Source organism: Ursus arctos, unplaced genomic scaffold, assembly GCF_023065955.2.
Source record: "Ursus arctos isolate Adak ecotype North America unplaced genomic scaffold, UrsArc2.0 scaffold_1, whole genome shotgun sequence".
Lineage (NCBI taxonomy): Eukaryota > Metazoa > Chordata > Mammalia > Carnivora > Ursidae > Ursus > Ursus arctos.
Window position 1 is genome coordinate 102540609 of NW_026622763.1, and position 20756 is coordinate 102561364.

The 20756-nt window shown below is 51.9% G+C and overlaps 1 protein-coding gene across 1 annotated transcript in view; it reads left to right on the forward strand.

The window, feature by feature from the left end:
• Nucleotides 1-20756, forward strand: part of INPP5D (inositol polyphosphate-5-phosphatase D) — a 113030-nt gene that overhangs the window by 68089 nt on the left and 24185 nt on the right. The window contains exons 9-17 of the mRNA XM_026491678.4: nucleotides 573-696; nucleotides 7994-8100; nucleotides 10439-10541; nucleotides 12599-12795; nucleotides 13278-13395; nucleotides 17346-17442; nucleotides 17976-18114; nucleotides 19409-19517; nucleotides 19686-19774. Of these exons, the coding sequence (XP_026347463.1) occupies nucleotides 573-696; nucleotides 7994-8100; nucleotides 10439-10541; nucleotides 12599-12795; nucleotides 13278-13395; nucleotides 17346-17442; nucleotides 17976-18114; nucleotides 19409-19517; nucleotides 19686-19774 (1083 nt within the window). The remainder of the gene's footprint in view (nucleotides 1-572; nucleotides 697-7993; nucleotides 8101-10438; nucleotides 10542-12598; nucleotides 12796-13277; nucleotides 13396-17345; nucleotides 17443-17975; nucleotides 18115-19408; nucleotides 19518-19685; nucleotides 19775-20756) is intronic.

The following is a 20756-nucleotide window of genomic DNA, read 5'->3' on the forward strand; positions in this document are numbered from 1 at the left end:
AGCCGGCCGAGCCCTGGTCCTACATTCACAAGCGCAGGACGAGATGCCCCCCACCCAAGGCCTTTCTGACCCTGATGATAATTGCGCATTTATATCTCCAGCTTCGGAGCGTGCCTAAGCAATTGTCTTTTTCCTAATTATTACCAGTAAACATTCAGCTGTTAGTGGTAACAAGGCCCAGGAGCCAAAATCTGTTATTAACATCCTTTCTGGGAGTAGGTGGCACATCAGATTAACGAGTGTTGTCAGATTAAGGCGTGAATGAATCATTCTCCGGTAGTTCACCTGTTCCTCCACCACACCTGTTGGCAGAACAGCTGATGGGTGCACGAGGCACAGCCGTGTCTTTCCCACATTTTAGCGGTTCTCGGGGGCTGCCCGTGGAAACGTGGACCTGGGGCTCTGGGGTGAGGGAAGCTCGGAGGTTGAAGCCTGATGGCACCACCTGGGATACGGGAGCTGGACTGGCCTGGGGCTGCCCAGCCGCACAGACAAGGGGCTCCCGGGCTGGCCCCCCGAGCCCACGTAGACGGACGGTGACCACCTCTCCCCTCCCCCCCTCCTCCTCACAGGTGAAGTCAGAGTCTCTGGGGATTCCTCAGAAACTGCAGCTCAAAGTCGATGTTGAGGCTGGGAAACTGATCATTAAGAAGTCCAAGGACGGTTCTGAGGACAAGTTCTATACCCACAATAAAAGTAAGACCCCCCTCACCCCTGGTGCTCTCATGGTGTTGGTACCATTTGTCCTGGCCGGCCCGTAGCAGAACAGCTGGACGAGAAGTCACAGGCACATCCACCCCTGCTAGGATCTCACCCCCCGCCCCTCACCCTGCCTGCGGGGCCCGAGCCAGCTCCGAGGCGCACCTCCCATGCCCCCTCCTTCACGAGGCCTTCCCTGTACGTTCCGCCTCCTTCCACCAAAGCCTGGGGAAGTGAGCTTAAACGCAGGGCCCTGGGGGACAGTTCTCTGTGCATATGCGCTGCCCCGCTAGGAGCCACCTCAGTCCCCGGACAGAGCCCTGCACAGACGGACTGCCGACCCCGTCAGGTAGCATCTGTCTTGAGCGTAGCATGGACTGACAGCCGGTTTAGCATGGCGCTCAAGTATGTGGATTCTGCCACTGAGCCGTCTAATTCATATCCCAGCCCTGCCACTTGGCGGCTGTGTGATCCTGGACACGTGGCTTCACTGCTCTGGGCCTCAGAGTAGGCACCAGCAGAGATGGCAGGTGGCAGCGCCTCGCAGCTTGTCTCGCGTGGGTCTCTAGGGCGCACGGCACGTGCCGCAGCCTTGCCCCGTTGAGAACACTCACCTGAGCTGTCAGTTCAGATGGCAGATACTGGGTTGGCAGCCAAGCCCTACAAATAATGTCCACTACGGTCCCTACGCTCCAGCGGCGGGAAGGGAGATGATATATTCAGCAGCAGCTGTGCTGGGCGCAGCGGGACAGGGATAAGCGTGCAGGTAGACCCTGGGGCTGGCCTGGCCGAGTTCACATGTAGGCCCTGCCACTCACTCGCAGAATCATGTTGGCCTGGTTACTTAAGCTCTCTGCCTCATTTTCCTCATCTATGAAATGGGAATAATAATAATAATAATAATAATAATAATGGGTTTCTCCTAGGCTTGTCATGAGAAGTAGATGAGCTAATGCATATGGGAGCACCTCCTCTGTGCCCAGCAGCAGCTCTGGCCTTTGGCAAAGTGCCAGGCAGAGGCTGATCTGGGAAGTCTACCCCACATGGGCCTGCCCCCTCCTGTAGCCTCCTGCGGCCAAGCCCCATCTGGGCAGTGGCACCAGAGTCCGAGGGATGCTCTCAGGGCAGCAGGTGGAGTAGGAGTCTGGGGACCAGCCCCATGCAGGAAGTGGGGTACAGTGAGGGGACGAGTGTAGATAGCACGGGGAAGTGATAATAGCTCAGCCTCGTATCCCAGTGTGGCCACTTGTGACCCTGGTCTAGAGCCCTGTCTCTGATCCTCAGTGTACTCTTGTCAGAGCTGCCATGAGTCTTAAATAGATTAACATCACAGGAGGTAGTTGGTGACCAGTAAAACACCATTGTCATTGTGATTATCCTTCCAAGGTAAGGCAGCACAGAGCAGTGAGGAGAGACCAGGAAATGAAGTCCCCAGACACTGGAGTGTGACAAGTGTCCTATTCACGAAGAGTTGAGGTCACAGTGTTGAGACAGGGCTGCTCTGTCTACTGCCAAGTCGGGCCGGAGACATGAATGTATGAAGGTTTGAGCAGAATTGGGCTGTGTTGAAAGTGTTCCACTTAGCGCCGTGTTTTCCTCTCCCCTGTCACAGAGAACGAGTTACAGCTGAAAGGGGTGGATCCAACTTAAGAGGAAAACCAAAGCCGAGGTTGAGGGGAGAGTGTGTCAGAGTGCCTGACTGCTCTAAAAAACTCAAGGTTTCTGGACTGAAAGGAATCCCTCCCTATCAGTTTAATTCAACGGACATATCTTCTTTGCAGTATTTTCCGTGGACCAAGCCTACGTTAGAGCCCTCCAGAGAGGTAGCAGTGTAGAAGGGAGAGCTGACCTGTGAGCATGTATTAGAATGTGTGTCAGATGAGAGGGTGGCCCTGAAGGAGGATGGATTAGCTCTGTTGTGGGGTGTGCAGGGAGGCTTCACACCACAGATGGCTCTGTCTAGGGCTTTGAAGGATGGATAGGAGTTCATCAAGCATAAGGTAGGGGAGGGCCCTAGGACTGAGAATGGCCTGTGCTGGGGCAAAGTGTTAGGGAAATCCCATGTCCCTTGTGGCCCTAAAGAGAGGAGCAGAGGGGCATGAGGCCCCAGATGTGGACAGGGCCCTGAATGCCAAGTACAAGCTAGAAATGTTCTATGGAATGGACAGCACTGACGGGTTGACCGTGTTGAAGGGTGAGTATACTCCTCTGTGGAATTTTGGGTGGTGTGAAAGTTGCTGTCAGATCAGGGATGGGTGAAAGAGCCAAGCTGGAGAAGAGGCGCCTTGAGGGACCCCCACCTTGAGTCGAGATACACTGTTACAGCGGGGGTTCACAAGCCCTTAAAAAGAGAAGTGTGGATGCCCAGAGCCCGCCAGCCCGGGCTCTCTGTGGGCCACACCCACCTGCTTCCTGTCCTCCCTCCAGGCTGTGGAGCCCAGCTCACCCTCTGCCATGGCCTCTGTCACATCAGGACACAGTTACTTGTTCACGAGTCTCCTCCCCCACAAGGGCCGGGTCTTGATCTTACACACTCTGCGATCTGCAGGCCCAGCACAGGACCTGGTATTCAGCAGGTGCATACTCAGGGATTGCCGATTGACGAAGGTGCTTGCAGTGTTGCTCATAATTCCCCAGCTCCTTCCACCAAAAAAATGTGGCCTCCATAGAGGTCAGGAAGAGGTGTTTTTGTTCACTGCTAATAAATCCCCAGAGTCCAGAACAGCAGTTGGACAGAGTAAGTGATCAGTCAACACATGCCAAGCGAATCCGTGAATGAATGAATGAATGAATGAATGAACAAAGGAATTCAAGGCCAGTGCAGTAACACAGTTCACGTGGCCGCGTGTTTAGGTGCCCGCTTTATCACCAGCACTGGAGGCAGTGTGCCTCAGTGGTGAGGGGCTCTGGGTAAACCGGATCCCTTACTGATTTCACATCCTCACTGCACAGCTTGATCATGGTGTGACCTTAAATTAGGGACTTACCTACTCGAAGCCTCCATCAAACGGATTCCTACAGGGTCCTCGCGAGCGCTGGTGGCATAAGGCTTATGCCATCCTGGCACGATCAGTGTCCAATCATGGTTATTGTCAAGTGCTGATCATCTGGAGGAAATCTTTGATTGCAGGTGTTGGGAGTTCCTTGCCCTGCTCCAGGCCCCGTGTTCTTGAATGGTTTTGGCAGTGAGGTCTTCTATGCATAGGAAAAGCCAGTTGCTGTAGGAGGAAGTCATAATGTATTCATTCACTGAGCAGTTATGATGTGCCAGGCCCTGGGATGCAAAGGTGGACAAGCCAGCAGGGGTCCTGGCTCTCGGGGAGGTTCCCTGCAAGTAAGAGTCAAGGAGAAAATAACCAAGTACACAAATAGGTGAACCAGGAAAGTGTCAGGGAGTGATAAGCTCTAGGCTGGGAATGTAAATAGGCTGTTATGAAAATAATGGAGGACGGCCATTTGAGCTGGCACCTGCGTGTCAGGAAGATGCTGGCCACGCAGAAAACATAGAAAAACCCTTGCACAGAGGCTCCGAGATGGGAGGGGGCTTGTCATGTGAGCGAGCCTGGAGTGGCTGGAGCACGGATGGTGCAGAAATTGGGCACCTGTCCTCGGCTTGGTGAGCCCAGAGTATGTTCTAAGTGGAGTGAGCCACGGTTAGGAGATTTTAAGCAAGGGAGTGGTATGATCCCACTTTAAAATGATCTCTGGCTACTGTGCTAAGAATAAACTATGGCAGGGAGTGGGGAGACAGACCAATTAGGAAGCCTTGGCAGTCACCAGGCAAGAGATGGTGGTGGCTTGAGATGGGGAAAGATGGACATTGGGAATGTTTTGAAGGTCGAACTGCTCGTACTCCCTCATGGGTGAGATGGAGAGTTGCAAGGAAAAGAACCACAGAGAGCTTCTAGTTTTATTTAACTGCATGTGGGGACAAGTGGGCCTCTTACTAGTCCTGGTAGAATGCTAATCCTGATCAAGCAAGATGTCACACCTTGGAAGCAGCCTCACAGTCCTGCAAATGGGTGTCAAGTTAAAGCCAGAAGTTCAGAAGGAAGGAGACATGGCCTCATAGTAGCAGATTAGGGAAAGTCTCAGGACATCCCAGTTGGCAGCAGTAGGAATCACACCGTGGACTATTTACTGCTGCTGACAAGGGCGATGGGATTTCTGAGCACACAGGACATCCACGATTTCCCTTGGGTAAGATTTCCAGTCAAGATGGCGGTTGAAGATACACACTTGTCAGTTCCCTTCCTAAAAGCAAAACTCAACAGGAACAAAGAGAGTGAGATGGCACCACAATTCTAAGTGCTGAAAAGCAGATGGATAATGATAACCAACTTAAAGGAACCAAAAAGGCTCAATTTTAAGCATGTAGTAGGAAAAATTGAGACACCTGACTCATACCACAGAACCCACAAAGGGTACAGGAATTGATACTGTCAGGGGCCCCGAGAAGTGGTGAAGGTGAGGTTATAAACATCAGGATTGGATGAAAATCTGTTTTAAAAGAGACCCACCAGATCTTTCTTACTCCTCACATCCTGCCCTCTGCTTCCCCTCACTCAATAGACACAAGGATGTTAGTTTTCTGGAGAAGGTAAGGGGCTAGGGGAACATCAGGCCTGGTAAGGACAGAGGAACCCACTGGAAACAGGACTAAATAACAGTTACTTCTGAATGTTGATAACCACAGCCTTCATCACTGCCTGGCCAGGATGCTGCCAGCCAGGCCCACACCCTGCAGGCAGGAGGTTGGAAAAGTCTGGAGCACGTGATCAGCCCAGGGGCAAAAATCAGCTCATGGGTTTCCCTGTGAGTTGGCCTATGAGACCACCCATTGCAGAAGCCTTGCTTGACAGACCCCCATGGTCACTGTTGGAACACATAGCCAAGGATCACCAGACATTGAAGGGAAGCCTGGGATGGCAGTGAGACTCAAGGCAAAAAAGAAACAAAAAGACAAAAAATTTGGACGGAAGCAATTTGTGAAAGTTAAAAGAAATTGAATCATGAAACAAGAACAGAATGCTATTTTAAAAGGAACATTCAGAGAACAAAATAAAAATGAAGGAGGAAGGAAGAAAGGGGAAGAAGAAGATACGGTAGGGGAAATTAAAACATTACAGCAGAAATTTTTAAAAATAAAAACAATTGAAGGGTGACAAGATAAAGTTGAGGAAGGTTCGCAGATGGTAGAACAAAAGGATAAAGGGAGGGAAAATAGGAGAGAAGAGATTAATTTAAAATGAGAAGACCAGTCCAAGACTGACCCAATACCAAAATAAGGCAGTCAGAGAAAATGGAAACAATGAGAGAAACTCTCAGAACCAAACCCCACCAGTTTCTAAATTGAAAATGGCCCACAAAGTGCCCAGCACGACAGAGGAAAATTGTTCCACCCTGAGGCACACGCAGCACTGGAAAGTCTTACAACACTGATGTCAAAGAAAAGATCCTAAAATCTTCAAAGCAAAAATAGGTTACAGACTGTGTCAGGGCTCCCCAAGACTGTCTCAGCGATTCACCAAGGAGAGCTCCCAGGACTCGGCATAAAGTCATACAATTATGACGGTGAAAGCATGCAAAGCAAAATCAGCAAAAGGAAAAGGCACATGGGAGGATTCCATGGGGGAGATCAAGCACAGGCTTCCAGGAGTCCTCTCCCAATATAGTCCCACAGGCCATGTTTAATTGCTCCCCCAATGAGTTGTGACAACACATGTAAAATGTTGGCTACCAGGGAAGCTCATTAGTCAGCACCCAGTGTTTTTAATGGGAACTGGTCACACAGGCACCCTCTGCCTGGCACATACCCAAATTCCAGACTTCCAGGAGGAAAGCAGGTGTTCAGCATAAACCAGACTGTATAAACAGTTCAGGAATATCGAGCTGCTCTTATCAGTTCAGGAGATGCTGGGACCCTCCCCAAATCCAAGTTCCCAGATGCCAACCAACGGCCACCTTGCAAGCATCTTTTCCAAGGATGACAGTCAGGCTTCCCAGGTTAACTCTTCTGCAGGCAGGTAGATCAAAATGACATTGGGTTTCTCAGCAGCAGTGCCAAAAACTAGAGATGATGGAGCATCAGGAAAATTATTCTGAACTGTCAGTGAAGTGTGAGGGTAGGGTTTTCAGGCATTCAAGGCCTTCAAAATCTGTTATCCATTCCCCTTTCTTAGAAAAGTACTAGGGATGTTGCTCTACTAAAATTTGGGCACAAAACAAGAAAGAGGAAGACATGATGTCTGAGAAATTTGATCAAATATGAGAGAGAGGTGAATTAATTCCTGAATGATGGAGTGGGAAGGCCCTAGGGTACTGGCTGTGCATGAGACCTAGAGGTCACCAGTCCAGAGAAAAGAGGGCCCAGAGGCTCTGGGAGAGGCTTCCTCAGGATGGTAAAACTGATGAAAGTGCTTGATTGCACAGAAAAGAGTTAGGACCAATGAAAACGCATGGCAATAATTAACTCCAGGAAAAACCAAAAAGTTGTGTGGGAAAAGGGAAGCAATTGAGGCTTATCTATCAGTAGCGTTTCCATGGTCATAACACACTGAATACTTAACTGACCAAAATGATAATATTACTGGAAGATGATGGGGGAAAGAAATAATCCATTGGTAGGGGAAGAGGAGTGGTGAGAGGGGAGACAGGTGTACATGTGTGAAAGAGTGTAAACCTCCACCTTCTGTAGTGGGAAGTCAGTATGTAATAGGAAATATCTAAAACTGAAACACCAGGAAGAAGTAATAGAAGCATGTTATTTAGAGACACAGTAAAATTCCCAAAGAATCCATTAAAGGAGTTAAACGTAATTGCCTGTAGGTGGAAGGATGCTGGAGAGAGGTGGAGTTGGGGGGATACTATTTGTAAAAAATCTTGTAGAGCGGTTTGAGTCTTGATTATTGATAGAAGTAAACAATTTTGATTTAGATATGAATTAAAAGCAAAGCAAAAGAGGGAAGGAAGAGAAAGGAAGGAATGGAGGTGGGGGGGAGGGAAAGCAAGGGGCAGAGGGAAGAAGATGAAAAGGTGACAGTTCACACTGTCTCTGCTCTGGCCAGGCCACCTCTTGCTTGTTCCAGGTACCAACCTTCCCAAGCATGAGCCCCTCTCCGGGAATACAGCCAGGAGCAAAGTGATCTGGGAGACTAGGCACAAATTGGGTACCCACCTGGGGATGGGATGGGAAGTCAGGATTGTTGATAATCAGGTGCCAGAATATAGCATAGACTCTACATATTGGGTGATAAGTGGATGAATGCATAAATAAACTTTCATTGCTCTTAAGTCCTACAGCTCATTAAGTCTCAGAAGTTTCTGAACAAGTTGGTGATTTTGGTAGAAACCGAGAAGGAGAAGACGCTGCGGAAGGAATATGTTTTTGCTGATTCCAAGGTAAGTGAGGAAAACTACTTAGATGGGTCAGGAGGGGAGCGAGAGACACATGTCTTTGGAGGCTTGCTTGTGCCTGGAAATTTGTACCGTTAGCTCGCTCAGTTCTCACCATCCATTTCCCACCTGGGAAAACCAGTCCCAGGGAAATTAGGGGACACGTTCCAGGTCAGTGGGGATTTGAACAGCTGCAGGTCCAGCCTCCCCGCTCTGCCACGTTGCCTGTCTCCGAAAGGGTCCATCCTTTATCACTTGTGTCTCATCCAGCCCTGGTCCCCACTGGGAGACTTTTTAGCTTCTCTGGGCTGGACTCAGAAGCCCTCTGGGGCACCTTAGATTTAAATCTAAATCCCAACCAGCACTCCTCCCATGGCTACATTTTGCCCCACTCTGCAGGAGCGAGATGCCCCGTGAGGACTGGCTCCTGGAGCAGGAGGTAGTGTGGGCCGATAGAAGTACTCAGGGTCTTTGGGCATTACCCTGGGCCTCTGTATAGCCAGAGGCAGGGTTCTCTGTGATCTGATCACTCCCCTCTGACATGCCAACCAGGGCCTGAGACCCTCCATCTTGGCCTTACTCTTTATCCTTCTGTATATGGCTCATACAAGATAGGACACAAAGGGCTCTCATCACATCAGGTGTTGGCTGACCAGGCCTTAGCACCATAGCAAGGCTGAGGGACAAGGGATCCCAGCTCAGGTTTACAGGGACAGCCCCCACCAAGTGCCAGAACCTTCCTTCTTTCACCTGCCCCGTGGATGATGTGGTGGTGGTGGGGGTGCCCAGAACTGGCTGAGAGGGTGGGAAGAACTCAGAGGGATGACAGAGAAGGGGCTGGGAGAAACAAAGATGCAGGGGCCAGACAGGTGGTGGGGGAGGTGGGGAGAAGGAACGTCTGGCTGGACATCATTCTGGGTGCATGGACATAAATCCAGAAACCAATTCTGCCCATTGTTGCAAGCTGAGAAGGATTGAGACACAGCAGTAAACTGAGGCAGCACATTTTGAGGCATCCCGAACTAAAGGCAGGTTTCTGCAACGACAGTCATCCTAACATCTTTGTGAGCAGGTTTCTTCAGAGGGGATTGATTAACTGAGATTTGCAATTTTTAGGTTGAATCATATGAAATTGCCATCTCTGTAGGTATGAAACAGCTAAACATTGGTAATTTCATATGGTACAACCTAAAATTTGTGTGTGTGCCTATACGGTCAGCCTGCCCTTGGCCGTCAGCTTGGACAGGGCTGTTCTGCTTCATGCCCCCCTGTCTGCCCAGGTACCTGGGACAACTCAGTGAAGACTATTAAGGAGACTCTGACAGCCTTCATGGATTCTCTTTTTGGTTTCTTTGATCTAAATTTTCTTTCATTAAATAAGTCATCTGTTTTCATTGGTGAAAAAGTAACAAACGCAAACGCAAATAAGCAAAAAGTTGGTTTTTTTTTTTAAGACTTTATTTGAGAGAGAGAGAGAACATGAGTCGGGGAGAGGCAGAGGGAGAAGCAGACTCCATGCCAAGCAGGGAGCCCAATGTGGGGCTCAATCCCAGGACCCCAAGGTCATGACCTGAGCCAAAGTCAGATGAATAAGCAAAAAGTTTAAAATGGAAACACCCATATGCCACTAGTAGACTTTGGACTCTCTTTCAGGATGGTTTTTGTGTGTTTTTTTTGTTTCGTTTAAAGATTTAATTTATTTGAGAGAGAGAGACAAAGAGCATGAGTGGGGGGGGCAGAGGGAGAGAAAGAAGCAGACTCCCCGCTAAGCAGGGAGCCCGATGCAGTGCTCGATCCCAGGACCCCAACTGAGATCACGGCCTGAGCCGAAGTCAGGTGCTTAACCGACTGAGCCACCCAGGCGCCCCTTGTTTGTGTTTTTAATAAAAATGCAGCCATGCTATTTATACTATTTTGTCAACTGGCTTTTTGCACCTAATATAGCTTGAACATCTATCCTTGTTGAGAAAAGCATTTCTGCACCAAAACTTGTGAACCCTACAGTATGTTGGCATGTGGATGGCCCATAATACAATTATTCACTTGCTTCCTAGGATGGAACATTAAGGTTATTTCTAGTTTTTTCTGTATTGTCCCTGTGATACAGTTGGGTCTTTGTCCGGTTCCTGGTGATTCTTAGAGTCAGATCCTTGTAGAGCAGTGGCAGGGCCAAAGAGAAGCCCCACCTCCTTAAGACTTCGGACCCTCTTTCCAGATTGCTCTCCTGCAAGTTCGTACTGATTTGCGCTGCTCTCAGTTTTCTTGAAGCTGACCAAGCCCTTTGAAAGTGTAATGTGCAGGGAGGCAGAGGCCTTGCTGAGTCTGTCTGCGCTTCAATCCCTAGAAGAGAGAAGGCTTCTGCCAGCTTCTCCAGCAGATGAAGAACAAGCACTCGGAGCAGCCAGAGCCGGACATGATCACCATCTTCATCGGCACCTGGAACATGGGTAGGTCCATGTGTGCCCCTCCCCCACTCCCTCCCACCACCTCCCCTTGGGTTCTGCTTTGCTGCCTCAGACATCTGCAAATGGGTGGGGGGGGCATCTGTCTTCCTCCCACCCCCCTCACCCCCCAGCCTATCTGCACAGCCTCCTTTCTAGGGAATTCTATACTTTAGTTGAGACAGTGGATAAGAGAAATGAGCTCTGGGATTCTCGTACCCCGGTAGCAGCTGGGCTGGGTTACTTTGTATGTCTAAACTGGAAAGTGGTAGGTACAGTCTGGATATATAGGTGAAGAGGCCTTGGACACCTGCCAGCCTTAGGCAGCTCTCCAAGGGGCCTCAGGCCTGGAAGAAAGAACTCCCTCCCTGGGTAGGGTTGCCAGATTTATTGAGAGAGAGAGAGATGATGCCCAATTACACTTGAATTTCATGTAAACAGCAAAGTTTTTTTAGTATTGGTATCTAGCTAGAAATGATTATGCTAAATATATACTACATGTATTTGTATACTAATCCGTATTTATATTAATATATATTGTGCTGAATATTGTACCAAATAGTGTAACTGTTCAGCTAGAAATAAGTACTAAATATACACCAAATATATACTGTACCATGTAGCGTATACTTACATACTGATATATATTTATATACTAGATATATCACACTAAATATAAATCATACTAAATAATTACTTCATGGAAGTATTCAGTTAGGGAAAAAAAAGTAGACAAAGGATGTCTGGTTCCTTTGAATTTTAGTTGAACAGATACTACATGGGGCATACCTTTTCTAACAGTTCTCTGTTGTTCGAAACCTGAATTTAACTGGGTGTCCCTCCAACCCCACATTGTCCAGAGCAAAGTCGGGCTCACCCGCCCTCCGACACAGCAGATGGGCACCCAGCAGTGAGGAAGGGGCTGAGCAGCAGCCCTTCCAGGAGGGGCAGGGGTGATCTGGAAATGAGAACATTATTTCCTACTCCTGGCCTGTGGGCTGAGTGGACAGTGGGCCAGCCTTCCCGGGGGGAAGTCAGGAGAGCTCCTGAGCCCAAGGCCACAAGCCGCCAGCCTTCCCCAGGCATTCATGCCCCAATATTGCAGGGGCCACAGCAGCACTGAAGTTGAACTCTGGCCCATGCTTGGGGTCCCATGTCCTCTTCTGTCCTCTCTTGTGTTTCTTACTGGCCACTTGATTTCATCAACTCTCACTCTGAGGGGTTCATGCATGGGGGTACACTGCCCCTGTTTTTCCTGCTGTGAGAACAGAGGTCTTAGATTTGGCTGGACATAGTGAAGTCCACCCTCGGGGGGGGGGGGCGCCCTTCACACAGAAGACAGTGTGAAAGGAACTGGCTGGGTGAGGGGGGAGGTCTCCCCAAGCAGAAACCACCAACCCCCAGGGCTTATGCTCCACTGTGAACCATAGTGAGGAGCAGAGCAGCTGCTGTCAAGTTACTTGGGTTCTTGGCCAAGAAGGTTATCTCTCTGGGGGAAAAGTTTACTCAACCTTGAAGGGGTGTTTCCAGGAGAAATAAATCCTTCATCACATCTTTATTAAGCTGCTTTGACTCATTTTTCGAAATGAGAATGAAGGAGGTCTCCACACTCTTCCTGTCTCTTCAGCGCTCAGTTTGCGGCTGATATCTCTCTGTTTTGCAAGAAAGTCCCCGTTGTCTCCCAGACCCGTCAGCCTGCTGGGCCATCCTTGCCAACAGGGCGTAAACTCCTCAAGGACTGTCTTCGTTCCTCAGTCAGCCCCAAAGGCTAGGACGGTGTTTGACGTCTCGTGCTACTAGTTCAGGTCACTGAACGGAATCTTCAGTATTTCTAGTCTCTGAAACGTCATGTTCTCTTTACAGAGAAACTTAGCTGTGCTCTGACCCTACCTGACATCCTGGGGATAGTAGCACCTAATTCGCCGTCTATGGCATGTCATGGGGCGGCCCGAATGGTTTTCAGTGACTGGGTGACCCTCTTGCCCCGCGCACTTCCCCCACCTGTGTTTTGAATTCTCCTGATGTACTTTTGACTCACTTGGTGTTGGGTTTTGCTGTTGAAGGTAACGCCCCCCCTCCCAAGAAGATCACGTCCTGGTTTCTCTCCAAGGGGCAGGGAAAGACGCGGGATGACTCGGCTGATTACATCCCCCATGACATCTACGTAATCGGCACCCAGGAGGACCCCCTGGGAGAGAAGGAGTGGCTGGAGATCCTCAAACACTCCCTGCAGGAAATCACCAGCATGACTTTTAAGACAGTGAGCAGCTGGCCAGGGCACTGGGGAGGACTCCAGGGCAGTGGGCTTTGTAAGGCTGTCCAGGAGCATCTCAGACGCAAGGGGGGGGTTCAGCCTGTGAGCTCTCAACGTCCCAAGATGCCTGGTGCTCCGTGGTCATTCCTCACCACCACCGCTGCCTTCCAGGGCCAGAGAGGAGCGCCTCCATTCTGAAATTGGTGGGGTCCATGGGCATTGCTAAAAATCACTGGAGCCTCCCTCGTCCCTGCCCCTGCTTGTAGGTCATCCTTATGTCACTGAAATCTTGCCAGTCCTGGCTTTCATCTTTAAGATACTTCGCTTCATCTGCGGGGCATCCTTAGAAGCTCTCCTGAAGTTCAGGGATTACCGATAGGGTCCCCCACCTTGGGGGTCGGGGCTGGGGAGGGGGATCTCTTGCCCTGTGGTCAAGCACCATGCCCTGGCCGAGGGTGACCGTGTTGTCCACTCCCCCCCCCCCCCAGATTGCCATCCACACCCTCTGGAACATCCGAATCGTGGTGCTGGCCAAGCCGGAGCATGAGAACCGCATCAGTCACATCTGCACGGACAACGTGAAGACGGGCATCGCCAACACGCTGGGTGAGCAGGGAGGGGCCCGTGCTCATGGGGTCATTCCGTCCGAGCCGACCGGGACATCTCTGTGTCTCGCTTCCTGGGTAACCGGAGTGATTGGTTCCCCCAGCCTCCACCCACCGGGAGTCTACACCAGTGCTGCCGGGGATCTGGCTAAATGCGGGTTCTGACTCAGGGGGTCTCAGGCAGAGCCTGATGGTCCGAGTTTCCAGCTAGCTCGCAGGTGGTGGTGTGCTGCTGGCCCGCAGACCCCACCTGGAGAGTCAAGGACCTAGGACGGGAGTTGACAGATTTTTCTGTGAAAGGCCAGATAGTAAGTGCTTTAGGCTCTGTGGGGCACGTGCAACTCCTCATCCCGGCTGCCACGCACGGAAGGAACTGCAGATAGCACGCACGTGAACGTGAGGAGCTGTGTTCCAGAAAGCTTTGCTTACGGACACAGGTGCGGGCACGATTTGGCCCACAGGCTTTCTGTTGCCGAGCCCTGGTGTAGATTAAGCACGACTCAGATTGGATGTGGAAATGCCGGTATTAGCGGTGAGCTAGGGGGACCAGTCAGGACACCTCAGAGAACTGAATTCAGAACAAGAGGATGGCAGGAGTGCATTTGTGAGTGTGTCTGTGTGGGGGTGTGGACGTGAGTGTAGGTGTGTCTGTATGTGTGCGTCTACATATGCAAATCCAAGCACGTGTGTCTGTATACAGGCAGGTCTGTATGTGTAAGCCTGTCTGGGCGTGAATGTGTGTGTGGCTCTGCGTGTGCATCTGAGCGTACGTGCGAGTCTGTGTGTGAGTGCGTGTGCAGGTCTGTCTGAACGCATGTGCGAGTCTGTGTGTGAGTGCGTGTGCAGACCTGTGTGTGAGTGCATGTGTGAGTCTGTGAGTGCGTGTGCAGGTCTGTCTGAACGCATGTGCAAGTCTGTGTGTGAGTGCGTGTGCAGACCTGTGTGTGAGCGCATGTGTGAGTCTGTGTGTGAGTGCGTGTGCAGACCTGTGTGTGAGTGTGGGTGCAGGTCTGTCTGAACGCGTGTGTGAGTGCGTGTGCAGATCTGTCTGAATGCATGTGAGTCTGTGTGTGAGTGCGTGTGCAGACCTGTGTGTGAGTGCATGTGTGAGTCTGTGAGTGCGTGTGCAGGTCTGTGTGAGTGCATGTGTGAGTCTGTGTGAGTGCGTGTGCAGGTCTGTTTGAACGCATGTGTGAGTGCATGTGTGAATGCGTGTGCAGACCTGTGTGTGAGCGCATATGTGAGTCTGTGTGTGAATGTGGGTGCAGACCTGTGTGTGAGCGCATGTGTGAGTCTGTGTGTGAATGCGTGTGCAGACCTGTGTGTGAGTGCATGTGTGAGTCTGTGTGTGAATGTGGGTGCAGACCTGTGTGTGAGTGCATGTGTGAGTCTGTGTGTGAATGTGGGTGCAGACCTGTGTGTGAGCGCATGTGTGAGTCTGTGTGTGAGTGCGTGTGGGCAGGTGCACCCACGCAGGCCGTGGGCGGGGTTGAGGGCGAGGCCAGTGGTTTCTGGTGATTGGAGTCGGGGACAGGACAGAGTCCCAGCGACAACAGGAAACAGAAGAAGTGCTGCAATCGAATGTGAAGAACTCTCTCAGCTTTTCTGCTGACAAACCGCAAACTGCCCACGTCCACACCCACTTGCCCCCTTCCTTCCTGTCTCAGAAGCTGCCCCGTCAACGCCCACGCCCTTCTGCTGCCCAGGAACCTCTGTCTGTCCTTGCTGCAGCCTGCCTGGGCTGTCCGCCCGCCTGCCTGCCACCGGCCCCTTCCCAATAGCACGTAAGGTGCTCAGACCTCCGGGTACAGGATAAACCGACCGTGTGGCCCCCCCAGCTTGGCGCTAGGCACTGGGCAAGTGACTCTACAGACAGCAGCCTGCTCCCACGACACACAGACAGTAAGATGGTTCCAGGAGCGCGAGTGCTGGTGAAGCAGGTGCACAGTGTGTGGGGCAGTGAGGCCCCGGTACTACCGGAGATGAGGGTGGGTCCAGGGGTGTCTCTGAGAAGGAGCACTGGGACTCAAGTCCCAGAGGTGAGGAAGTGTCAGTATGGGAAGAGTGTTCCACACCACAGGAACAGTGAAGCAAAGGCCCTGAGGCCTCTGGGCTGCAGCTCTAGTGGGTCTTGGGGGCAAGGCCAGAAAGGAAGGCAAGAGGTCTGGGCAGAGTCTGAGCTTTATGGCCGTTGGGGGGTAGCTTGGAGGCCAAGGGGTTCCCATGTACCTGGTCCTCCCTTCCTCCCCACCCTGGGCCTGGCCTCTTCCCCCTCTTCTTCCCCCAGATGGCTCCCAGCCATGGTTAACATGGAGCAGAGCTCAGTGAATGCTGGTTGGCTAATGCTGGTGGACATCTTCCCTAGAAGAGCTAAGACCTTTTTGAGAACATACGTGTGCATGGCCGAGAGCTAAATGCTCTATGAGTATTACCCCATTTACTAGACATGCCCCATGAAGGGCAAGGACTGTTGTTGGCCCCACTCACAGACAAGACGCTGGAGGCGACAGAGATGTTCCTTAACCTGTCCCAGACCCAGTGGCAAGAAAGCGGTGGGCAGGGATTTAAACCCAGGTCTCATTGCAGGATGGGGAAAAAGCTGGAAGAAGAGGCCCGCCACCCCCCGGGGCGGGGGAGCAGGGCCACCCCTCATCGCTAGGGGCCCCAGTCCCGGGGAGAGAGGCTGGATGATCTTTGAAGGTCCTTGCACTTAGGCTCCCCCACCCAGTGCTGTCCAGCCCAGAGGGAGAGCCACATAGGTTACTACTCTGAATTTTCTAGGAGCCACATTCAAGAAAATAAAGGAAACAGGTGAAGTCGGTTTTCGTAACATTTAATCAAACAGCATTCGTTCAAAAGATTACCATTTCAATAGGTATTCAACTAAAAATTATTAAAGATTTTACATTCTGTTTTTCTTACTGAGGCTTGTCATTCTGAGGCGTCTGTACACTTACAGCCCTCCCCGGCTGGACCGGCCACATTTCAAGGGCCCAGGGCGGCCCAGGACAGCCGGCTCAAGCTGCTGTGTTGCCCAGGGCAGGCTCTCAGGCTGCTGCGTGTGTCGGAATCCCCTGGAGCGGGGCTTGGCAAATTTCGTCTCTAAAAGGCCAGCCGGGAAAGAGTTCAGGCCCCGCGGGTCGTGCAGCCTCTCCTGCAACAGCTCAACTCTGTGGGCAGAGCTGTGTTCCAGTAAAACGTGATTGATGGACTCCTGCTTAAATTTCCTACCATTTTAATGTATCACAAAACCTTCTTTTGATTTTTGTCCCCCAACTATTTAAAAGTGTAAAAATCATCTTCACCTGGCACCGGGCCGGCCTTTGCCTACCCCTGACCTAGAGGGCTTGTTTCACCCACATTCCTGGGCTCCGCCACCAGAATGTCTGATTCGGCAGGTCCGGGGGGACCTGAGAATTTGCACTTGCCGCAATTCCTAGGTGCTGCTGCTGCTGTTTGGGGAACACACTTTGAGAAGCACTAGTCTAGAATAGGTTGAAACTCAGAAGTAAAGTGGTCTCAGTGGGGGTTTTGGTCCCACCAGGAACCTGGTTAGCTGGGGCAACGTCAGCCCACCCAGCCCCGGGCTCCTTTGTCTAAGTCTTCCCCAGGCTTCTGGCGGCTTCTGACTGCTTCTGGCGGTCTTGCCTGCTTGGCCTGGGGGGTAACTGATGAATCCCTGGGAGGGGACTAGCAAGATGACTTCGACAGCGGCCTCTTCCCTCCAGCCCGCTGTGGACTCCCAAGGCCGCTGGCCATTCGCCCGGTTTTCTTCTGGTCCTGGAGGGACGCCCCCTCCCCCGAGTCCCTGCCACCGCTGAGTCTCCCACTCCGGAAGCTGTTCTGCTTTTCTCGCTCTCCTCCTGATGAGTAACACTGCTCCACCTTGATTTCCCACCACTTGCCAAGGTTGCCTGTTGTGCTGACTTTCTCCTTCTCCCCTCCCTTTAGGGAACAAGGGAGCCGTGGGGGTGTCATTTATGTTCAACGGAACCTCCTTGGGATTTGTTAATAGCCACTTGACTTCTGGAAGCGAAAAGAAACTCAGGTAATGGAGCTCATTGCCCGAGAGCATGTAATGGGGTTTTCCTCCCAGACAGACCTCACATCCCCAAACACCACAACTACTGTGCAGCCCCCGGCTTTCCCCGTACCTATGGCACAAGAGCGACCTCTCTTGAGGATGGGTCTTGTCGGGGGGACCGGACACACGTTTCCGTGTGCCATCAGTCTCATAGACGCCTAAATACCACTCCATTTCTAAAGGGAAGGACCTCCTCCGGGCACCCTTACAGATCAAAGCCTGTTGGGCCCAGTCATGAAGACCTCTATCTAGAATAATCAGGGTTCCCGTTCCCTGCTGAACAGAAGCTCTGGGGGCCCCTGCCCTGTGCCCCCATTTCCACCCGAAAGGCCCTTTGCACCCTGACTGTACCCCATCTGCACGCAGAGGTGGTCTGCTGCAGCCGGGGCCCCAGAGTTACGTCTCCGCCCCCCCAGGCTCGCTCTGCCTTCTTCCCATGGTGCTGAAGTGGGGAACCAGCAAGCCCATGCAAGATGGCTCCTTTTTCGTTTAAATAGGCGAAACCAGAACTACATGAGCATTCTCCGGTTTCTGGCTCTGGGGGACAAGAAGCTGAGCCCTTTCAATATCACTCACCGCTTCACCCACCTCTTCTGGCTCGGGGATCTGAACTACCGCGTGGAGCTGCCCACCTGGGTAAGGGGCTGCCCACCGGGGTGGGGGCTGCACGGGACAGAGGCTCCCTTGAGTTAGCTCAGGGCACGGGGCCACGGAGGCACAGACCCAGCTGGGCCGAGGCCGCTACGCCCCCTCTGGGACTCGATGCCATTCCGTTGTGGAACCCCTGCCTTTAGAGTCACCTCTGCTCACACTGGGTCCCCACATACCCATCCTGGCCGCTCCGGTCCTTTGGTGGCCACGCCCAGATCCCCAGGAAAGGCTGAAGTCCTAGGAGACTGGCCTAATTTTCTGTCCGGTTGGTGGGTCACTGGGCAGCTAAGGAAGACGTTGCTTGCGTTGGTTGCCCAGGCATGGCCACGAGAGCAGAGCGTTTCCAGGCCGGGGGTGGACAGGCCTGGGAGCAGAGCCATGCTTCCTGTGCAGAGACCTTCGTTACAGCTTGCACGTCCCTAACCGTGGTGAAGAAGCTTCACTTTGCATCCTGTGTGGGGAGAAGGGAGGACGGCAGGAACTGAGGGGCAAGAACCCTGGGGCACAAGCAGGCTAAGGAATGGCCTGGGTCGGTTGCAGATCACGGACAGTCAGGCTGGAACCCAGACCTTCTCACTCCCCTTCCCACCTGTTTCTCCGAGCACCCCGTCCCTTGCTCTTGCTGTCCCAGTCACTCTGCAGAGACCAAGGAAGAGCTTAGGGCCCATTTGTGTCCCTCCCCCCCGACCACTCCCTCCCTCACTAGAGGCTCCCCGCAGCAAATGGGAGAGGGCTGGACAGGGACCCCACAAATCCTGACCCTTTACAATCTGAGGGGCTGTCATGGCCGTTCCCTCACCAGGTCGGCCAAGGGCGTTTGCCGGAGCAGAGGGAACGGTCTCGGGAGGGAGGACTGCTGGGTACCTGGGTGCCAGCGCATCCTGCCGACGCCCACGGATTCACGGGGCCAGGATTTCAGATCCTTCCACGGCCTCACCACAAGCTGCCTCAGTTCCCACAGAGAACAAGAGAAACAAACCTAGCTCCTAATGAAGTGTTCATAAAAATAATACTAGAAGTCAGAGTGAGAAAGTACAAGGTCCCTTTAAGCATCTGGAACAGACAACTTGTATTATCATGGTGATGTTTGACTACTTTTGCAGCGTTTTCCTTGTAAAACAGTTGAGCGTAAGACGCACCAGCCAGGCAGCCCCGGGACCAGGGTCTGGTGCAGCCTCGGGGGCTCCGCGTCCCAGCCGGTGGGCAGGCGGGTGGTGACGGGCCTCCTGATGTTGGCGAGGGGGGTCTCACCGGGGGCCTGGCCGTGTCCTTGCTCCAGGAAGCAGAAGCCATTGTCCAGAAGATCAAGCAGCAGCAGTACGCAGACCTCCTGTCCCACGACCAGCTGCTCACGGAGAGGAAAGAGCAGAAGGTCTTCCTGCATTTCGGTAAGAACTGTGGCCCTCTGCTCCTGGGCCCTCTCCAGCCATCGCTGCCTCTTTTCCCTGAGTATCCTCGAGGGGGAGGGGAAGGACTCTGCCTGCAGAACAAGGAACCGTGGGCCTTGTGAAACGTAGGGAATCAAAGGAGAAACCGAGGTTTTGTTTGGTTTTCAGAGGAGGAAGAAATCACGTTCGCGCCCACCTACCGTTTTGAAAGACTGACTCGGGACAAGTATGCCTACACTAAGCAGAAAGCCACAGGGGTGAGTTCTTTTCATAGCCATCACCCTGGCCCTCCATCTCCAGCCCCTTGCACATGTCACCCCTCTTGTGTCCCTTCCCACGTAGGCGAACGGGAAGTGAAGAGCATCTTCATCCACTAGGCAACAGAAAAAAAGAAGGACAGTTGGAGATCACGTGTTGATTTGCATCACTAAGCAAAAAAATCTCTTTTAAGGAGAGGCTGGGCAACCACACTTGCCCCTGTAAGAAACTAGACTCTGACACAGGATTTACCTTCTGTCCAGAGAGTCTAAGAGTCTGGGAGGATTTAAAATATTTCTTTAACTGGGTTCTGAAGCTCCTTTTTTTTTTTTTTTTTTAAAGTCCTGTGATGAAATCTATTTGCTAATCTGCCAAATGAATCATCGTTAAACAAGCTTCTTTGCTGCAGGACTTATCAGAGCCTTTATGGGTTTATGAGCATTATGGTTCTCCACAAGGAAATTTCTGTGCCAAACTCAGTCATGGAATACCAATTATTACCTTATGAGGTCCCTTGGGTTCCTAGGAACATTGTTTGGGGGAAGCTGCAATAAAGCTTTCATACATTCTTGTTCAACTAATGACCTACGATGGGCTAGATATTCTCCTAGGTGGCAGGAGATCAAAGATGAGCCCAGTGTTTGCCCTCAAGGAGTTTACAGAAAGAAAGATGAGACAGACACACAGCTAACTAACCAGAGATAGAGTATGAGGTTGCCAAATGCCCTGAGATCAGAGAGGGACATGACCATTAGGGCAAGGAAAGATCAGCAGAGGCTTCTTAAAGAGGGCCCATTTGTGGTGCTGTGTGGGACAGCTGGCTATTAATAAGAGGACAGGACAAGGGCTGAGGGGGGCTGATCCATTTCCAGTTGGAAGAATTGCTGGAACAGACACAGAGGTAGGAAATTCTGGCATCCGTCACCTTCTGGGGCCCAACCCAGGGAAGCCAGGCTCCAAGGCTTAGGGGTGTGGAATGGC